General features: G+C 58.4%; 1 protein-coding gene across 1 annotated transcript in view; it reads left to right on the forward strand.

Moving 5' to 3' along the window:
* Positions 1–18432, forward strand: part of Ints1 (integrator complex subunit 1) — a 32262-nt gene extending 13830 nt beyond the window's left edge. Inside the window, exons 18-47 of the mRNA XM_027922760.2 lie at positions 1311–1508; positions 1833–1962; positions 2279–2458; positions 2535–2684; positions 3323–3502; positions 3583–3687; positions 4736–4903; positions 5004–5115; positions 6174–6335; positions 6979–7125; positions 7501–7599; positions 7815–7939; positions 8529–8783; positions 9366–9525; positions 9730–9870; positions 10191–10368; positions 10441–10564; positions 11314–11444; positions 12170–12257; positions 12339–12565; positions 12671–12794; positions 13261–13394; positions 13996–14188; positions 14678–14805; positions 15077–15189; positions 16531–16644; positions 17187–17257; positions 17572–17663; positions 17825–17934; positions 18015–18432. Coding sequence (XP_027778561.2) covers positions 1311–1508; positions 1833–1962; positions 2279–2458; positions 2535–2684; positions 3323–3502; positions 3583–3687; positions 4736–4903; positions 5004–5115; positions 6174–6335; positions 6979–7125; positions 7501–7599; positions 7815–7939; positions 8529–8783; positions 9366–9525; positions 9730–9870; positions 10191–10368; positions 10441–10564; positions 11314–11444; positions 12170–12257; positions 12339–12565; positions 12671–12794; positions 13261–13394; positions 13996–14188; positions 14678–14805; positions 15077–15189; positions 16531–16644; positions 17187–17257; positions 17572–17663; positions 17825–17934; positions 18015–18130 — 4255 coding nt within the window. The 3' untranslated portion in view covers positions 18131–18432. The remainder of the gene's footprint in view (positions 1–1310; positions 1509–1832; positions 1963–2278; positions 2459–2534; positions 2685–3322; positions 3503–3582; positions 3688–4735; positions 4904–5003; positions 5116–6173; positions 6336–6978; positions 7126–7500; positions 7600–7814; positions 7940–8528; positions 8784–9365; positions 9526–9729; positions 9871–10190; positions 10369–10440; positions 10565–11313; positions 11445–12169; positions 12258–12338; positions 12566–12670; positions 12795–13260; positions 13395–13995; positions 14189–14677; positions 14806–15076; positions 15190–16530; positions 16645–17186; positions 17258–17571; positions 17664–17824; positions 17935–18014) is intronic.
* The last annotated feature ends 636 nt before the right edge of the window (positions 18433–19068 follow it).

The raw sequence follows: 19068 nt of genomic DNA on the forward strand, positions 1-19068 counted from the left end.
GTGGCAGGGCCCTGCCTGGCACATTCTGGGCAGCATGTGTTCTGCCAGTGGGAGCAGAGAGCGGTCAGACCAGTGGACAGTGACTGGGAGGGACGCAGATTGGAGGCAGGGACTGGGCATACAGGTGGGTTTTGGCAGCTGTAGCGTGGCTGTGCTTGGCGTCAGCGCAGGCATCCTCCTCCCTGGACAGTCAACACGGTGTCAGCAGGAGGGGCCGGCCACTGCACGGACTGTAGCTCGGTGTGAGTTGTGCCCTTACAGCCGTGGTGCCCAGACAGGCCAGGGTGAGGTGTTTCTCGTGCCAGGTGTCCAGTGTAGCCGGGTGAGGTGCGTGTTGCAAGGGCAGTTGTCCAGGCTGGGATGGAGCCTGACACTGTGGCATTGTGGGGACCTGGCGCGCGCGCGCGTGTGTGTGTGTGTGTGTATCTGTGGCACTGGGGGCACTAAGGCGTGTGACTGGTGTTGTGGGAACCAGGCATTGTGGGAGTTAGCTTTGCGTGTCACTGCTGTGTGGAGGTCGGGTGTGTGTGCGCGTGTTGCTGTGGCATGGGTACTGGGTGTGTGGAGCTGTGGCAGCTTGGAGGGGGGACTCAGGTGTTCGTGTTTTATATGGTGGGGGCTGGGTGTGCGTGGCTATGATTTTGTAGGGTCTGGTTCTCTGTGGCCTGTAGGGCTAGATTCTGGCTCTAGTGTCATGTGGACTGAATGTTTGTGGCCATGGCCTTGGGCAGCTGGGTGTCTGTGGCCTTGCTGTGGCAGGGGCTGGGGTGTGTGTGTGTGACTGGAGTGGTGGGGACTGGGGGTGTGGTCTTAAGCGGGAAGGCGAGCTTCTCGTCTTCTGCTGAAACTGAGCGGTAGACGGAAGGTGGGGAGTGGTGAGGGGTGGTGAAGTGAGGAGTAGACCGAGCTCAGGAGGAGACACACAGGAAGATGGATTTTGAAACATGAAAGGAGATGAACAGTTAGTGCTTCCCCAAAAGCTGTGCTTGCCTCTGGAAGCAGGAAGTGCTCCCCCAACCTGAGATTCCCAGGGTCTTAGAATACCAGTCTGTTTGGTTCCTGGTATTGAACAAGGATCCTGGCATGGCAGGGCATGGCAGAGTAGGTGTCCTGGAAGAGACCATGGAATTCTGACATGGGCTGGACTTGGAGCTGAGATGGCTCTTGGGCTGCAGTGAAGTGGTGGGTGGGCTGCTGGGGCCTGTGGTTTCTCAGGTGCAGGTCTCATGAGGGTCCACCCTGTGTGCACACATGGTCTGGCAGAAGCAAGCCTGGCAGGGCAGGGCAGCAAGACCTCTCTTGATCCCCAGTAACTACTCCTACCCGCCGTGCACCCTGACGGATGAGGAAACCCGGACAGAGATGATTAACCGGGAGCTGCAGATCTCCCAGCGGGAGAAACAGGAGATCCTGGCATTTGAGGGGCACCTGGCCGCTGCATCCACCAAGCAGACCATCACTGAGAGCAGCAGCCTCCTTCTGTCACAGCTCACAAGCCTGGATCCCCAGTATGGCCCGCTCCCCACCCCTGTGTCCCAGGCCTGGCGTGGTCTGTTCTGCTGGGCAGGTGGGCAGCTTGGGTGGGAAGAGGCTGGAGGGCTGGTGGAGCCGGTCGCACCACTGAAGTGCCCCCTGCATCCATTCCTACGTCATAGGCTCCAGAGGGAGCCTGACCAGGGAGAGCTGGGTTGAGGTGTCACAGCAGTCCCAGGGTCTCAGCTGCCCCCAGCAGTGGGACTGGGAGGCTGGGTGCTCCTTGTCTTACCTATCAGTGTTGCTGGGGTCACGTTGTACATGTAGCATTCTGATACTCTTGTTCCTGTCACCTTCAGAGGGCCCCCTCGGAGGCCTCCCCCTCACATCCTGGACCAGGTGAAGGGTCTTAACCAGTCCCTGCGCCTCGGGCACCTCCTTTGTCGCAGCCGCAACCCAGACTTCCTCCTCAACATCATCCAGAGGCAGGTGAGTCTTACCCTGAGGAACAGGAGGCCCTGGAGGGAGGAGAGCTGGGGTGGGTTTGGAAGATCGGCCTCAGTGGTACCTGGCAGTGACTGTCATGGCCAGAAGAGGGGAAGCAGGTGCATGTGGGATTCAGAGGCATGTGAATTCTAGGTGAGCAGATGGCACTGATTTCAGGTCGGAGCCGGCTGTGCCTCCTGGCAGGTCTATCTGTGGCCCCAGGGGGCTGCTCTAGGAATTGGGGTGTTGGTGGGGTATGTGAGGGGGTCGCCCAAGCTTGGTCACGAAGGCGTTGAGTGGGCTGCTCTTGTCCACCCAGGCCTCCTCGCAGTCCATGCCCTGGCTGGCCGACCTGGTGCAGTCCAGCGAGGGCTCCCTGGACGTGCTGCCCGTGCAGTGCCTGTGTGAGTTCCTGCTGCACGACGCTGCCGACGACCCCGCCTCTGGGGAGGAGGAGGACGAGGGCGAGAGCAGGGAGCAGAAGGCCAAGAAGCGGCAGGTAGGTCCCTATCCACTGTGCCCCACTGCGGCTCTTCAGTCAGCCGGGTCCTCTGAGATGCCCTCTCGTCCCTCAGAGGCAGCAGAAGCAGCGACAGCTGTTGGGCCGCCTACAGGACCTGCTGCTGGGCCCAAAGGCTGATGAGCAGACCACATGTGAGGTGCTGGACTACTTCCTGCGGCGTCTTGGCTCCTCGCAGGTGGCTTCCAGGGTTCTGGCCATGAAGGTGAGAGCCAGGCCAGGGCCTCTGGTCTCTGCACAGGCTCTGTCACTGTCCCACTCTGGTCTTGATTCTCGTTACCCTAGGCCCTTTCCTGGTTGCATGTAGAAGGGACAGATGTCACCAGCACAGTTTGGAAGAACCAAGAGGCCTCTGTTGCCTTCTGGTGTTCCTTCTCTGGGTGGTGGCATGGAGAACTCAGAGTGACTTAACAAACCACAGCTTCTTGTCTTTAAAAGGTATTGAGCCGGGGCTGGGGCGGAGCTCAGAGGCAGCGTGTGCCTAGAGTGTGCAGGGCCCTGGATTCCGTCCCCAGCATCAGTATTTTTTAAAAGGTATTGAACAAAAATGTTTTGAGCTGGTGCAATGGTGCCCACCTGTAATCCCAGCTACTCAAGATGTTGAAGCAGCAGAATTGCAAGTTCAAGGTCAACGTGGATGACTTATTGAGACCCTGTTTTAAAATTAAAAAAAAAAAAGGCTTTGAAGGAACCAGCTGGAGTTATTTTTCTCTCCTTAATCCTGACTGAGCCTGAAGTTCTGTGTTCTCTGCGTGGGGCTCTGAGGGACTTGTGTGCTGCCTGAGAGTATCTGGGCCCACCAAGTGCTGGCACATGGTTTGACCCAGCTCTGTGTGTCCACAGGGCCTGTCGCTGGTACTCTCAGAGGGTGGTCTGCGGGACAAGGAGGAGAAGGATCCCCCCATGGAGGAGGACTCAGGGGAGGTGGATGCGCTGCAGGGCTACCAGTGGCTGCTGCGGGACTTGCCCAGGCTGCCCCTGTTTGACAGTGTCAGGACCACCACAGCCCTGGCACTGCAGCAGGTGAGGGCTGTGCCTTGGTTGTGGGTGGGCTGGGTCGGCAGTACTGCCCCAGGAGCTGGCTCACGCACCTCCCTCCCCAGGCCATCCACATGGAGACCGACCCCCAAACCATCAGCGCCTACCTGATCTACCTGTCCCAGCACACGCCGGTGGAGGAGCAGGGTCCACATAGCGACCTGGCCCTGGTGAGAGGACGGGGCCAGAGGTGCCAGACTCTGGGTCTGAAGTGTCCACACCCAGCCTGTTCCCCATGGCCTGGTGCCACGTGGAGGCATTGAATGGCCTTTGTGGTTACCACAGCTATCTCTCAGTCCCCTGTCGTCCCTGCTCCCGTCATGGAGCATTGTTTTCCCAGACTGAGCAGGGCCTTGGTTGTGGGGGTGGGGCTGGAGCCAGGAGTTGCCTCCTGCTGTGCCAGGCTCTGGGGGTGGCTTGGTGGTTGGAGGACGACCTCACATACCACCCACTGAGGACCGTCAGAGCCCTTGGTGCCACCTGTGCCCTCCTTAAACCATCACCTCTTCTTGACTTTGCTTGTCCTAGTAAAGCAACCTAAGCACAGGGTCACAGGCCGGAGGCTTGGTGAGATGAGTGAATGAGCAGTGAGTAGGTGGCAGGGTCACTGGGACAGTGGGTCTTCTGCTGCCAGGGTTCTTTGCAGGGAGCTAAAAACCCAGACCTGGCCAGCCCAGTAGCCTCTGAGGCCTTTGTCCTCTGAGTCCGGTCCAGTGTCTGGCTGCGTGGCCCACAGCCAGGCATCTTGGCATTGTTGACGAGTACAAAGAGCGTCTAGACGGGTCGTGACGGCCTTTTCCTTTTGGCCATGGAAAGTACGTGTCTCTGCTTCCATGGGTGGTGTCCTTGACCCATTCCTCCCTGCCCCTTCCTCTCCATGCTGTGGCAGACTGAGGGCCATAATGTCATTTTCAGGGCCAAGGCATCCTCTTTGAGTGCCATGCTCTTGTGGCTCTCCCTCCCCGTTGCTGCGCCCTGTGTGCTGCGTCCCACTGTGGTGGAGTGAGGGCCTGTGGCACTGAGGGCTGTACTTCTTGCCATCGCCAGCTGGTGCATCACTGAAGATGGCTGCAGTGCTCCTGGTGGGGCTCATGATGTGACTAGTGTCACTCAGTGACATGGCCAGTCTATAAAAGCCTGCCCTTCCCCTGGCTGTTGGGTGGTGTGCAGGGAGGAAGGGAAAGGAGGTGGGACCTCTGATGGCTGTTGTCTTGCCAGGATGTGGCCCGGCTTGTTGTGGAGCGCTCCACCATCATGGCGCACCTCTTCTCGAAGCTGTCCTGCAGCGCTGCCTCTGACGCCGTGCTGGGCGCCCTGCTGTCTGTGTTCTCCTGCTACGTGCGGCGCATGCGCAAGAGCAAGGAGGGCGAGGAGGTCTACAGCTGGGTAAGGTGGTGCTCAGCCTTGGTCCCCCCTACCCTCTGAGCCACCAGTCCCCTGCCACCCTCTGAGCCACCAGTCCCCATTCCTTGTCCTTTCCCCACAGTCAGAGTCTCAGGACCAGGTTTTCCTGCGCTGGACCAGCGGGGAGACTGCTACCATGCACATCCTTGTGGTCCATGCCATGGTCATCCTGCTGACGCTGGGCCCGCCCCGAGGTGAGTGAGGCAGCACGGGTCTGTCCAGGCAGCTCACAGCCTTACCCAGTGGCTATTTGTCCAAGGTTTTCTGCTTCTGGTCAGAATTCATGGGGAGTGGGAAGAACTGCTGTGCCACCCGTGACTGTGAGCAAATCCCCTTCACCACTTTGCCACAATATTTTTTGTAAATTGGAGATGTTGCTGCCATTCCCACTTGTGTTAGAGCATGCTATGGAAGCAGGCGGGGTCCTCAGGCAGTACTTGGAAACTCTGAGCCCCTGAGAATGAGTGCCTGTGCTGAGTGTTGTTGTCAGAGTTTCCACTCCCCCACCCTGGACATAGGCCTTGTCCCTAGGGGCTAGGAGGCCGAGCCAGTGAAACCGGGTTTCTCTACATAAAGGTGCAAGCATTAGTCTGTCCAAATGAGCCCGGGTCCTCATGAGCCCATGTTTGTGGCCTGAGGACTTGCTGGCCGTGGGCAGAGCCTGTGACTAGAGCCCATGTCCAACCCCTCTGGCTGGCTGCCGCAACTGCACCATTACATACCTAATGATGCCTGAAGGGCACAGGACCCCCTTGCATGTGTGTAGTGGTGGGCTCTGCCAGAATGGTGACCCACTGGGAGGGGGGCGAGGTAATCACCCTAGGTGTATGGCCACTGTGTCACCTTAGGAAAGGCCAGCCTGTATGGTTCCCATGGGCTCTGTGGAGGCTGAGGTCAGATGGCACTGGCTCAGCCAAGCAGCTTGAGCCCAGAGGGCATGGGTGTGCTGTGAGGACATGGCTGTGGTGGGGCTGTCTCTTGGCTGTTGTCTTGCCAGGATGTGGCCTGTGAGTGGGATAAAGCCAGGATGCTGGCCCTGCAGCAGGCAGGAGGGTTGAGTCAGCTAATTCACACCAGTGTCTGGCACTGTGCTCATCTGCATTGGAGTCTCCTCTGTTCCTCCAAAGCCTCAGTTTCCCCATAAGGAAAACTACCCTGGGTGGTCGGGCGTTCGTCCAGCCTTGGCCTTTGGTCCTTTTTGAGGGCAGGGCTCTTTGATTGAGGAGGCTGCTTACCCGTGTCTTTCCTGAAGCTGGTGATGGCGAATTCTACGAGCTGTTGGACATCTGGTTTCCAGAGAAGAAGCCACTGCCCACTGCCTTCCTGGTGGACACATCAGAGGAGGCACTGCTGCTGCCTGACTGGCTCAAGCTGCGGATGATCCGCTCAGAAGTCCCTCGGCTGGTGGACGCTGGTATGGGCGCAGGCTGGGCTTGGAGAGGGAAGGCCTAGCAAATTAGGGTCCAGCCTTGCACCTGCTGCCTGTGAGCCTGGCATACTCCAGGGGCCTCTCAGACCTCAGAAGGGCTCCCATGAGTCCTTGTGGCCAGCAGGTGCTTACTGAGCTCTGGCGCAGCTCTGGGCTGGCCCTGCCCACAAGGTCAGAAATCAGTCCTGAGAAAGAAATGAAAGCAAGCAGTTGGGGATTGGGAGGGGAGAAGGGAAGGTGGTGCAGGGTTTGTGGGCATCAGGCAAACTGCAGGGGAGAGTGGAGGGCCCCAAGAGGGACTGACGAGGGTCTGACCAACGCAGGTCTATTGACTGGGCCCTGGGCAGGGCAAAGGGACTTTGGTGAATTCGCTCAGGAAGCCCATTGAAAGACACATGCTGAGGAGCCTTGGACTCCTTGTCAGCTTGGGGAATATTGGTGATGGCATCACCGTGGCATGAAGATTGAGCCAGTGGCCTGCCTGCAGTTGTGGGGGGCACCCGGCTCTGATGATGCGAGCCTTTCCCGCATCTGCCAGTCACACCTCCAAGCTGCCTTCCAGGGTGGGGGGCCTGGGCTCGGGAGGACTCCACGCTTACAGAGGGGGTGCTGAGTGAGCATCCCACAGCCCTGCAGGACCTGGAGCCCCAACAGCTGCTGCTCTTCGTTCAGTCCTTTGGCATTCCCGTGTCCAGCATGAGCAAACTTCTCCAGTATCTGGACCAGGCAGTGGCCCATGACCCCCAGACCCTGGAGCAGAACATCATGGACAAGAGTAAGCATCAGGATCCTGTTGGTCAGCAGATTCTCATTGAGTTCCCTGGGGCTGAGGGCAACTAAGGGACTGGGGAGCTGTGGGAGGTGGGATGTGGACAGCAGGTGCTAGATCAGGAGCCCAGTGAGGCTGGAGTGGCAGGAGAGCTCTGGCCTCGGCACCAGGTACCGCTTGGAAATTGTTCTGAGGCTAGAGAGAGCTGCCGGGGACACTGACTGACCTTTTGGTGGGAAATCTCATAGCTCACTTTTACAGTCCTCAGGCTGCTTGCTGGACCCTGCTGGGCCTTCACATGAGGACTCCAGCCAGAGTCCTGTGGAAAGGGCGGTGTTTGCTCCTGTCCATGCCTGGATTTTACCCATTTCTGTTCTGCAGATTACATGGCTCACTTGGTGGAAGTGCAGCACGAGAGAGGCGCCTCGGGAGGGCAGACCTTCCATTCCCTGCTCACGGCTTCCCTCCCTCCCAGGCGAGGTACTGGTCCCTCCTGGCCACAGACTCCCAGGCTGCTTCCTTGGTCGGCACTGGCTTCTGGCCAGCATATGGCCCCTGTTTTGGGTCTTTGTGGGGCCTGGATGCCAGCTCTTCTTTCTGGTGATGCCCTCTGTGTGGGACTGGCCTTGGTGTGCAGGGATCCCTGGCTGCAGCTGGTCATAAAGTTTTCAGCCGTGATGTTCCCTTCCCTGTAGACAGCACAGAGACACCAAAGCCAAAGAGCAGCCCCGAGCACCCTCCAGGCCAGGGCTGCACTCGTGCTGGGATGCAGGTCCGGGCACTTGGCCCTGAGGACGACTTGGCTGGCATGTTCCTACAGGTACTGGCCCCACTGTGCGAGGGTCCCTCACCACCTCACTCAGTGCTTCTCACATGCACGTGCCCTCTACTTTCACTCTCAGGTAGATTTCTGGGGCTCAGATGTGCGGGAGGAGAGGGAAGAGGAGCCCTGTTCTCACTCTGCTTCTGCCATCCTTGCAGCTTCCCCCCTGCCTAGCACTCAGGTTTCTCCTTGAAGCCAGGTTTGCAGGACTCACCTGAGGTCTCACTGCTGGTGCTGTGTCCCAGTGTGGTTCCCACCTGTCTCACTCCTCCCTTTCTTGGGGGAGGAAGGTGCTCTGGGGGTGGGACACAGGGGCTTGTGCATGCTAGGCAAGCACTCTGAGCCACACCCCAGCCCTGGAGAGCCTTGGGCACTTGGCAGGCTCTGGATACCATTGTCCTCCAAGGGAAGCTCCTGGGGATGTCGTTCCTCTGCACAGGCCTGAAGAGCTTGGGCCCCTCACTGCACACAGTTAGAGCCACACATGAACAGGGATCCAACTAAGGGCATGGCTCTGACACAGGAGCCTGTTGGAGTCCTCAGTCCCACCTGCTCCTCCTCCTGACTCCCACCCCTGCTATTCCAGATCTTCCCGCTGAGCCCAGACCCCCGGTGGCAGAGCTCTAGCCCTCGCCCTCTTGCCCTGGCACTGCAGCAGGCTCTGGGTCAGGAGCTGGCCCGAGTCCGCCAGGGGGACCCTGAGGTGCCGGGCATCACAGTGCGCCTCCTGCAGGCCATGGCTACCTTGCTGGGCTCCCCGCATGGTGGAGCCCTGGCCATGGCCATGCACCGCAGCCACTTCATGTCCTGTCCGCTGATGCGCCAGCTCTACCAGTATCAGGTACCCGGGTGCGGATGCTTCTGGCAATGGAGTGAGGGGAGGGATGACTCAAGTGTCGCAGGACAAACAGGTAGAAGCTCCAGGCCCAATGCCCTCCCAGCACATCTGGAGGCTGCCTGTGTGGGCTTTGTTCCTGGTTCCTGTGTGCACAAAGCAGGCACTCCAAGGCATGAGGCAGAGGCCCCTCTCCTTACTCAAGGTGAGGGAACAGTGATGGCCCCCTGTGCACACTTCCAGCCCCAGTCCCCCCGGGCCCAGTGGTCTCGCTGGCCTGCCTCTGTGCGCACGTTTATGTCTGAATGTTTACTCCCCTTCCTTTCCCCTGAATCCCACGAAAACAAGTTGCCAGCAGAAGTAAGGCCCCACGAGGTCATCCTGGCATGTGACAGGATGCGCTATTCTGAGTGGAAAATGGGTTGATGCTGGGCCAGCTGCAAGGGACCAACTCCTGTGGGCCCCACCCTGGCCCCAGCCTCATGGCCCTTTTTCTGGACTTTGGGTTCCTTTGGGTTCCTGGCCGTGTGCAGGATCACTGTTGTCCCTGGGCCAGTGTAACCCACAAGTTGCCGGTTGTTCCCCCAGCGCTGTGTGCCCCAGGACACTGGCTTCTCCTCCCTCTTCCTCAAAGTGCTGATGCAGATCCTGCAGTGGCTGGACAGCCCTGCTGTGGAGGAAGGGCCCCTCCAGGCTCAGCTCAAACTGTTCGCCACCCAGTACTCAGCAAGACGCAGGATCAGCGATGGTAAGAGTGGGAGGGAGTGGCAGGCGCCCAGGGTCCCTGGCGGTGGCTTAGCGTGAACACGTGTGGCCAGGCTACTGGGGAGCAATGTGGGTTTCCTGAGGGAAGATGGAGCCTGCACGGCTTGGGGGGCCTCCTGGATGGGATCCTGGGAGGAGCCAGGACAGAAGTCAAACGTCCCCAGTAGTCACATGGGCTCTCCTATAGTGCGAAGCGGGCTCCTGCATCTGGCTGAGGCCCTGAGCTTCCGTCGTGACTTAGAGGTGATCAACTCCACTGTGCGGGCTGTCATTGCCACCCTGAAATCTGGGGAGAAGTGCAGTGTGGAGCCAGAGCTCGTCAGCAAAGGTACATGCTCACCCAAGCCTCCAGCTGCCAGCCACGGGCAGACCTTGTCTGGACGGCTCCCCTTGCTGCAGGTGGAGACCAGTAGTGATCACTCGGTGCCATCCCTGGAAGGTGCCCATAGAAGTCCTCTTCCAGTGCCCAAGTGGAGCTTCTGGAGAATGACAACATGGCATGGTGTCCCCAGGAACCCCTGCCCCCCCAGGCCTGCTTGTGCTTTGCCATGGGCACGTCCTGCATGTGCTCACTCACACCCCGCCTGGGCTTGCCACTCAGTGGTCTGCCTGCCAGGGTGAGACAGGACATTGCTGTCCCTCATGCAGTCCTTCAGGGTCTCATCGAGGTAAGATCCCCCTATCTGGAGGAGCTGTTGACAGCACTCTTCTCAGCTACCATGGGTGCCACTGGTCCGAGTCCAGCCTCCAAGGCCATCGTGGTGGTGAGCTCCTTGCTGCAGGAGGAGGAGCCCCTGGTTTCTGGGAAGCAGGACACAGATGACAGGTGAGCCAGGAACCATGGCCAGTGGGTGAGGAAGCCCTGGTGGTCCTTTTCTGAGTCTCTTCCTTCCTGTAGCCTGGAGACTGTGTGCCTGGGACCCTCATCAGGGCTGCTGGTAGACTGGCTGGAGATGCTGGACCCTGAGGTGGTCAGCAGCTGCCCCGACCTACAGCGGAAACTGCTCTTTTCACGGAAGAAGGTGACAGGGCAGTCCAAGGGCAGAGGGTACTCTGGACTCCCTGATTGCATGGGGGAAAGATTCTGGTCTGGAACAGTGAGGTGGCCACCAGCAGCCCCTCCACTCCAAGAACTTGCATCCACTTAGCCCCAGAGGAGGGATGTGGTCAGTCTAGTCCTAACCCTCTAGTCCCACACCAGGTCACGTGTCCCCTCAGATGACCAGATCTGGTTCCGAGGACAGGTGGGAGGGGCTTGCCAGACTTTGTGGACCAATGGGCCCAGGTCTTTCCAGGGGAGCACAGAAAATCTGTGGTCAGCGGAAGGGGAGCAGCGTGGGACTCCTTGGTGTAACTGGAGCCCAGCACAACCCAGGGAGACCAGGGCCCTCTGTGAGGGGTGACAGGGCCTGAGTGCTCTCCTGTGCGGAGAAGTAAGGAAATGGTGCAGCTGATCTGTTTGTGGGCAATGACCACTAAAGTCGGCCACCTGAAGTGCTGTGGCCAGTGGTCTTTTTGGCAGGAACAGCCAATGTTGTTGGGTCGCTTGGCCTGTCTCCTTACCAGGCCTGTGCAGTGGACAGAGTCTCACACCTACGGGGTCTGCTGAGCTCCCTGGGCCGGTGCTCAGGGCTGCTTCCTGGGAATGCTTCAGGTCTTATTGGAAATGTCTTTGTGCCTGTTCCTGGGTGGCTTCTTAGGACTTTCTCAGCTGATCTGACCCAACAGCTGGTCTCAGCTCAGTTGGGACCATCTCATTCTTCTTCCCTAGGGCAAGGGTCCTGCAGGTCCCCAGGTGCCGTCCTTCCGCCCCTACCTCCTGGCCCTCTTCACACACCAGTCCAGCTGGTCCACGCTGCACCAGTGCATCCGCGTCCTGTTGGGTAAAAGCCGGGAACAGAGGTGAGGCCCTTCTGCATCTTGGCCTTGTACCCCCTGGGCGGCCCCTTGGCCCTTCCACGGGCACCATGTGATGGCTGTGGGGCTTGTGCTGATGTCCCTGTGCTGAGAGCTGTCAGCTCAGCTACACCAGGTACAGCACTCTGCTGCTGCCTCAGGTGGATCCTCATAACCGGGCTCTGCACTGAGGGCCCCAGGGGTGTCTAGCCATCACCCCACACCCAGTGCTGGAATTCCTGCTCCTTGCCTGGGCAGCACCTCTGTAGTTGCCCTTGCTCCACGGGGCACGAACGTGCTGTCATGGCTACCTTGCCCTCACCAAGGATGCAGGCAGGCTAGTCTCCTCAAGTGTGGTCCTTGGGCCATGTTCTTCATCTGTGAAAAATCCAAGTTACTTGTCCAGGCTGGGCTGCCAAAGTGGGGTATGAAAAGTCTGTGAGGTGTAGCACCCCCACAGTGCCAGAGCACAGCCTGCCTGGTGGTCCCTTGGCAAGGCTATGGGGTGGGCTGGGTGAGCTCACGTTCCCTCTGTGGGATGTGCACTTGGATGCTTGGCTTATGGCTATGGGAGGGAGAGGGTTGGGATGCCATCTCCTCTGACCAACTGGCCCCTGACCAGCAGTCTCTTCAGAAGGGCCATGGGGGCTCTACTTGGAAGCTCTTACCCTATGTTCCCTGGTTGGTTTCAGAATTTTCTCATGCTCAGCTGGATTTCGGTTTCCTCTCAGGTTTGACCCCTGTGCCTCCCTGGATTTCCTCTGGGCCTGCATCCATGTTCCAAGGATCTGGCAGGGAAGGGACCAGCGCACCCCACAGGTAGGCCATAGGGGGCAGCCAGCCTGTGGAGTAGGGTGGGATGGTGTATCCTGGGGCTGACTGGCTTGCACTTGGTTGCAGAAGCGGCGGGAAGAGCTGGCACTCCGTGTCCAGGCTCCAGAACTCATAAGCCTGGTGGAGCTGATTCTGGCTGAGGCGGAGACCAGAAGCCAGGATGGGGATGCCACTGCCTGGACTCTTATCCAGGCCAGATTGCCCCTGCTGCTCAGCTGCTGCCATGGTGATGACGAAAGCATCAGAAAAGTGACAGAGTACCTAACAAGCTGCATCCAGCAGTGGGGGGACAGGTGCCTGAAGCCCTGTGTGCCCTGGGGGTGTGATGGAGCGAGTCCAGGCCCAGGCCCAGGCTTAGCCCTCACATGCCCTAGCAAACCCTGCCTGATCTCTTCCAGTTTGCTGGGCAAGCGCTGCCAAGACCTGCTCCTCCAGCTCTACCTGCAGCGGCCAGAGCTCCGGGTACCGGTTCCTGAGGTCCTGCTGCAGAGTGAAGGGGCCACTGGCAGCAGCATCTGCAAGGTGAGCTGGTGCTTCCTGCTCCCTGCCTTTCCTGAGCAGCCCTGACCAGAAAGGGAGGACAGAGGCTGTCAGTCTAACAGGCTGGCTTTCCCAAGAAGTCTGGTCCCCATGAGAAATTCTGTGACTGACTTTGAAGTAGAATCCCAAGTTAGGGAGTGGTATGTGGTGTGTGGGCACCCTGACCCCACCTTGCTGAGGGCAGAGCCCTCCCTGCTGCCTTCCTGGTCTCACCTCTCCTTTGGACGGTGGCATGGGAGAGCCATCTGCCTGACCTTTTCCTGCCTTGCAGAGGTGTGACTGTCAGGAAGTTGCACGTGTGTGTGGCGTGTGATACCTGCAAGGCAAGATTGGGAGCACCCGTCACCCCACAATGTCCCCTTTGGGCTTGTGGGAGCCATCACAAAGAGTCTGTTAGGCTGTGTTTATACCTCCTGAACCTCAGGCCTCCCTTTCTCACCCCACTTAGCTGGATGGGCTTGTTCACCGCTTCATCACGCTCCTCGCAGATACCAGTGACTCCAGGTCGTCTGAGAGCCGAGTGGCCGATGCCAACATGGCCTGTCGGAAGCTGGCTGTGGCCCACCCCATCCTACTGCTAAGGTATTGCCCAGGCTCTTCACCGACAGCCTGAGAGGAAGGTGCCTGGGGTCTGACTGTGTTCTGGAAGGTACCACAGGGCAGAGCATGGCCCTTTCCTTCCCTACTCCTGAACCAGAGCAGGTCCTTCGGTGGGTGTTACAAACCCTGCCCTCTGAAACCGTGAAGGGTATGCAGCTGGAAGCTGGCACACAACAACCCCTGCCCCCATCTCAGTGTCTGGCACAAGAACCTCTGGCCTGTGGCTGAGGGTTGGGAGGAGCTGGGTAGACCTCAGACAGATAGTTGAAGTGCTCCTCTCAGACTTTCACTGATCCACCTGGTGCAGCCTGGTGCACTGATCCAAGCCACTGCCTGACAGCATCACCTGGACCGTGTCAGGGCCGCAAATACAGCCACCTTCTGTTCAGTGAGCTTGGAGTGTGCCTCGCTGGTGGGCGAGCACTAGGAGAGCCAGAAGCCAGGCTGGTTTGCCATCATTGGTGCAGAGTTGGGTCACAAGGGAGTGTGAAGTTGGGATGTTGGATGTCTGGCTGGGGCTCTTGGAGTGAGAATATCTGGTTCCAGGCAGAGAGACCACAGAGGTCCCTTCTGCCCACACTAGGCACCTGCCCATGATCGCTGCTCTCCTGCATGGCCGGACGCACCTCAACTTCCAGGAATTCCGGCAGCAGAACCACCTGACCTTCTTCATGCATGTACTGGGCATCCTGGAGCTGCTGCAGCCACGGGTCTTCCAGAGCGAGCACCAGGGGGCGCTGTGGGACTGCCTGCTCTCCTTCATCCGGCTGCTCCTGGTGGGTCCCCCTGGAGTCTCCCTTGGATCCCTGGGCTGCACATTCCGTGGGGACCCTTCCCCACCCAGAAGTGCTCAGATTCCCCCGTCCCAGTTGTCTCCCTTCTGCTTCCAAGCCAGGCCTGGTCTTTCCTAACCAGCAGCTGTGGGAGAGCCCAACCCCTTAGCCTGGCACCAATCCAAGGCCAGGCTACCTGTGCCATAGCGTCTGCCTCCTCTCCTGCCCCAGGAACTAGCTCTTGCCCTGAGAGGCCCCTGCCTTTCCCCAGCTTCTCAAGTCCTGGGAACCCCACGTTCTTCAGAAGCCCAGGTCAAACTTCTCAGACCCTCGCTGAGCTTGCCAGGTGTCATTTATGCTGAGCTCATGAAGGACAAAAGCCAATCTGCCCACCCCAGACCCTTAACACACCCACATGGCAATAGGGTCAGGGAGGGTGGTTGGGGCCGGGACCAGGACTGCAGAGCCCTGAGTGACTGTACCCCTTTTCAGAACTACAGGAAGTCCTCCCGCCACCTGGCCCCCTTCATCAGCAAGTTCGTGCAGTTCATCCACAAGTACATAACCTGCAGCGCCCCGGCTGCCGTGTCCTTTCTTCAGAAGCACGCAGAGCCCCTCCAGTGAGCACCTGCAGGGACCGGGAGGGCCATACCAGGGCAGTCTGTGGCTCCAGAGCCAAGGGAGGTGGCGACTGAGAACAGATCCTGTCTGGGTGCCTGGGTCGGCTCCCTAGCAGTGGGCTTCACTCCATGTGTGTGACAGACTCCTTTTGCCTGCCCCTCCCTAGCATCCTGGCTCCTGTGCCACTCAGGTTCCCACCTTCCCCTCCCGTCAACATGCCTTTTACCTGCCAGGTTCCTGCCAAGGTGAAACCATGTTTTCTTTCTCCAGTGACCTATCCTTTGACAACAGTGATCTGATGATGCTGAAGTCCCTTCTTGCAGGACTCAGCCTTCCCAGCCGGGACGGCAGGGCTGACCGGGGCCTGGACGAGGAGGGAGAGGGTGAGTGTGGACAGCTGGGGTCTTGGATGGGCTGCAGGGAGGTCCTGTTGAGGTCCAAGGTGTCCAGTGGGACTTAGTGAGCTGTGGGATCTTGCCTATTTTATACATCTGAAGTGTGGTTAATGCCACAGCTGGTCTGAGCAGCAGCACCCCACTCTTTGGAGAATGTCACCTGGTCTCAGATGTCATTTTCTTGGAAGACTTCCCCAGCTTTGCTGGGCAGGGCTGTCCTCGGTTCTCGCTGTTCTTGGTTCTCGCTGTTCTTGTCCCGTCTCTAACTGTGGCTTTGCTGGCCAATGGTAGTATATACCAGATGGGTGGCAAATGAGAGCCCTTCCAAGGAGCCCCTGAAGCCAGGCTGGCGATGCCGGTAACAGCCACTCTGCAGGCTCTGTTGTGCCAGCTTGTTTTCAGTAGCTCTTAGGCAGTTCTTGGGCACATAAGCACATTGATTGAGCATATGTGGCATGCAGGCCTCAGACCTTGGGCTGCAGAGGGGACAGCTCTGCTCCTGTAGTACCTCCAGGGGAGAGGAGAAAGTGAGCACGCTCTAGTCGGGCTGGGTTATAGGCAGTGTGAAGAAACAGGAAGTCCCACCAGGTGCACCTGTAATCCCAGTGACTCAGGAGGCTGAAGCAGGAGGATCACAAGTTTGAGACTAGTCTTAGCAACTTAGTAAGGCCATAATCAGAAGCTCCCGTGGCACAATCAGTGTGCAGTACTTATATGTAAGGTGATAAGCAACTTAGCGAGACCCTATCTCAAAAAGAAAAAAAAAAAAAAAAGAAGGGTAGGGGATATAGCTTGATGGTAAAGTGCCTCTGGGCTTGATCTCCAGTACTAAAAAAAAGAGAGAGAGAAAGAAAATGGATTCTTTTCTCTCTCTCTCTCTCTCTTTCTTCTCTTTTCTTGTTCTCTTTCTCTCTCTTTTTCTCTTCCTTCCCTGTTAATCAGACACTGCTGCAATAAAGATCTCTTGGTTTCTCTGAAAAGAAAAGAAAGAAAATGGAGGGCTGGGGCTGGGGCTCAGCGGTAGAGCGCTCACCTAGCACGTGCAGGGCCCTGGGTTCAATCCTCAGCATCACATTTTTAAAAAAATTAAATAAAGATAATGTGTCCATCTACAACTAAAAAGCAAATATTAAAAAGGAAAATGGGGAAAAAAAAAAAAAGGAAGTCCTGAATCCCCCAAATCAGCCCCTCAACATCACGGTGCCCCCACACTTATTGAGCACTGCTCAGTGGTCTGGGCAGTGGCTGGAATGCTCTTGGGAAGACACCTCATTTTCACTGCCTCAGTGTCCCCAGCCTGTCCTGATCACTGACTGGGGCCTTTTCCAGATGAGCGCTCGGCTGGCTCCCTGCCTCTGGTCAGTGTCTCCCTCTCCACTCCGCTGACGGCGGCCGAGATGGCCCCACACATGAAGAGGCTTTCCCGGGGCCAGACTGTTGAGGGTGAGTGGGGCTTGCTCCTCCCAAACCAGCTTGGTGTCCTGTGCCCATGAGGGTGCCGCTCTACTCTAGGTTCTGCTGGGGCATGAGTCTCCAGGGAAAGCAGAATGTTGGGGGCTCCTGAGGTGTAGGGGATGTTCCAGGGAGAAAGGCCTGGTGGGTAAGGCTGGCAGGGAGGCTGGAGTCTTAGAAAGGAACCAAGGCTGGGGTAGAAGAGGTTGGTGGTGCTTAGAGCACCCTGGACATAGGTGTTGAGCTGAACTGAGGTCAGTTCCCACCAGCTGAATGAGGCTGAATGTCCACCAGCTTGGGGGATTGTCCCGTGGAGGACAGCTGTGCAACATGGCATGGATGCAGATCCCTGGGCCCCATCAGATTTCAGGGTGTGCACTTGGGGAGCTCGGTTCCCAGGGAACCGAGACGCTTGGGGACTTGTCCCTTCCTGCCTGTGGATTGCTTGAAGGAGTGCTGGAGTGGGGAAGGAGTTCCTCCTGGCCCTCACAGGCTCTTCTGCATGCCTGGCCTGGCCCTCTGTGCCCTCTTAGATCTGCTGGAGGCGCTGAGTGACATAGACGAGATGTCCCGGAGGAGACCTGAGATCCTGGGTTTTTTCTCGGTGAGTAGGGCCAGGAAGAGCGGGAGGGGCCTCTGGAGGAACGCCACCCTGAACTCTGCTGCTTGAGCTCCACACAGCCCTGTGGTCTCAGGCCCTGTCCTGAGCAATTATAGACAGGTGGCCACAGTGGGCCCACCCTCTGCTCCAGGCTGGACCTGCTGACCATGTGTGCCTCTTGCCATCCAGTGTTGGGAGCCTGGGAAGAAGTCCCTGGCTGCTGTACCACTGTTTCAAGGCTGAGGGCTGAGGGTGGAAGCCCTGGACAAGGGTCTCCCAGGTCATTGTGTCCTTTCCCCACCCTGGCCTTTGTACAGACCAATCTGCAGCGACTGATGAGCTCAGCTGAGGAGTCCTGTCGCAGCCTGGCCTTCAGTCTGGCGCTGCGCTCCATCCAGAACAACCCCAGGTGAGCCCAACGGTTTCAGAATTAAGCTGCTGCCAAGGTCAGTTTGGCCCACCTGGTCGTTGGACCAGGCTTTCAGACGGGTCAGTTTGCCCACAGAGCTCCAGGCAGAGTCTAGGCTCCTTGGCATAGTGGAGGTGCCCAGCCAAGTGCATCTCTTGCAGCATTGCAGCTGACTTCCTGCCCACCTTTATGTACTGTCTGGGCAGCCGGGACTTTGAGGTAGTACAGACGGCCCTCAGGAACCTGCCAGAGTACACCCTGCTCTGCCAAGGTGAGTGCCCCCGTCCAGATGCTAGGTCCTTGGGCAAGTCCTCACTTTTCCAGAGCTGCCTGACCGTGTCTCTCTTACAGAGCATGCAGCTGTGTTGTTGCACCGGGCCTTTTTGGTGGGCATGTATGGCCAAATGGACACCAGTGCCCAGATCTCCGAGGCCCTGAAGATCTTGCACATGGAGGCTGTGATGTGAACCTGCGGCAGCCTGACCCGTCCATCAGCCTTAGTGCCCTTGGCACCTGGGCTACTGAGGCCAAGCGCAGGAAGCCCACTCCACTGGTGGTCTTATCTGGGAGCTGGCCAAGGCTGGGCAGGGGCTGGAGCAGCACTGTTGGGCTAGCAGCTGACTTTTGGGGACAGTCCACTGAGGCTACATCATCTGCCAGGTCATAGCTCTGCTGCACAGCCACAGGGGACATGGGCCAGCACAAGGAGAGACTAGTGTCCGGGCGAGGCACTCCAAGGGCTGGTTGTAAATGAAGCTTTCTGAATTTGTGTGCTGACTGGTGTCCTGTGTTGCCCCTGGCCAGCGTGGGCCTGTGCCCTGCCCTTGTTTCTCCACCACTGAGGTTCAGGCAGTTGAGCAGGGTCCTGGGAGGTGAAGAGCAAGGTTGGGCCCCAGAGCTCTCCCCATGGTCCAGCCTGTTCCGCGGGGATATGTCCACACCAGTCACTGCCTTTGGCCTCCTGTGGTGTGACTGCTGGAGTTTCGTGCTCAAGATCAGCCTTTTCAGGTCACAGGGCTGCATAAGGTCTAGGGAGCCGAGCAGTCTCCCCTCTTGCCCCAGAGGGGTGCCCTGAGAGCCTTGTCTGTGGGTGTGTCTCCAGAAGCTGAGGGCAAGGAGCTGGTGCCAGAGCAGCCACATAGCCAGTGGCCCTGGCCCTGTCCTGTGCTCATCAGTGAGCATGAGGAGCTGGGGTTCAGCAAGTGTCCACAGGGGGAGGCTGTGGGCTGCTATGGGGACATGACAGAGTTGTGTTTCAGAGCTGTACCCCTGGCATTTCTCCCACGTGGTCTCCTTGCCTTCGGGGTTAGGATTGAAGCCATCGGCCCTCCACCCTTCAGCAGCCAGAAGCTCACCAGTGCCAGGGGGGTGTGCCCAGTCCAAGGCTCCCCTCGGCACCAGCATC

The sequence above is a fragment of the Marmota flaviventris genome, chromosome 19 (genome assembly GCF_047511675.1).
Source record: "Marmota flaviventris isolate mMarFla1 chromosome 19, mMarFla1.hap1, whole genome shotgun sequence".
NCBI classification, from domain to species: Eukaryota; Metazoa; Chordata; class Mammalia; order Rodentia; family Sciuridae; genus Marmota; species Marmota flaviventris.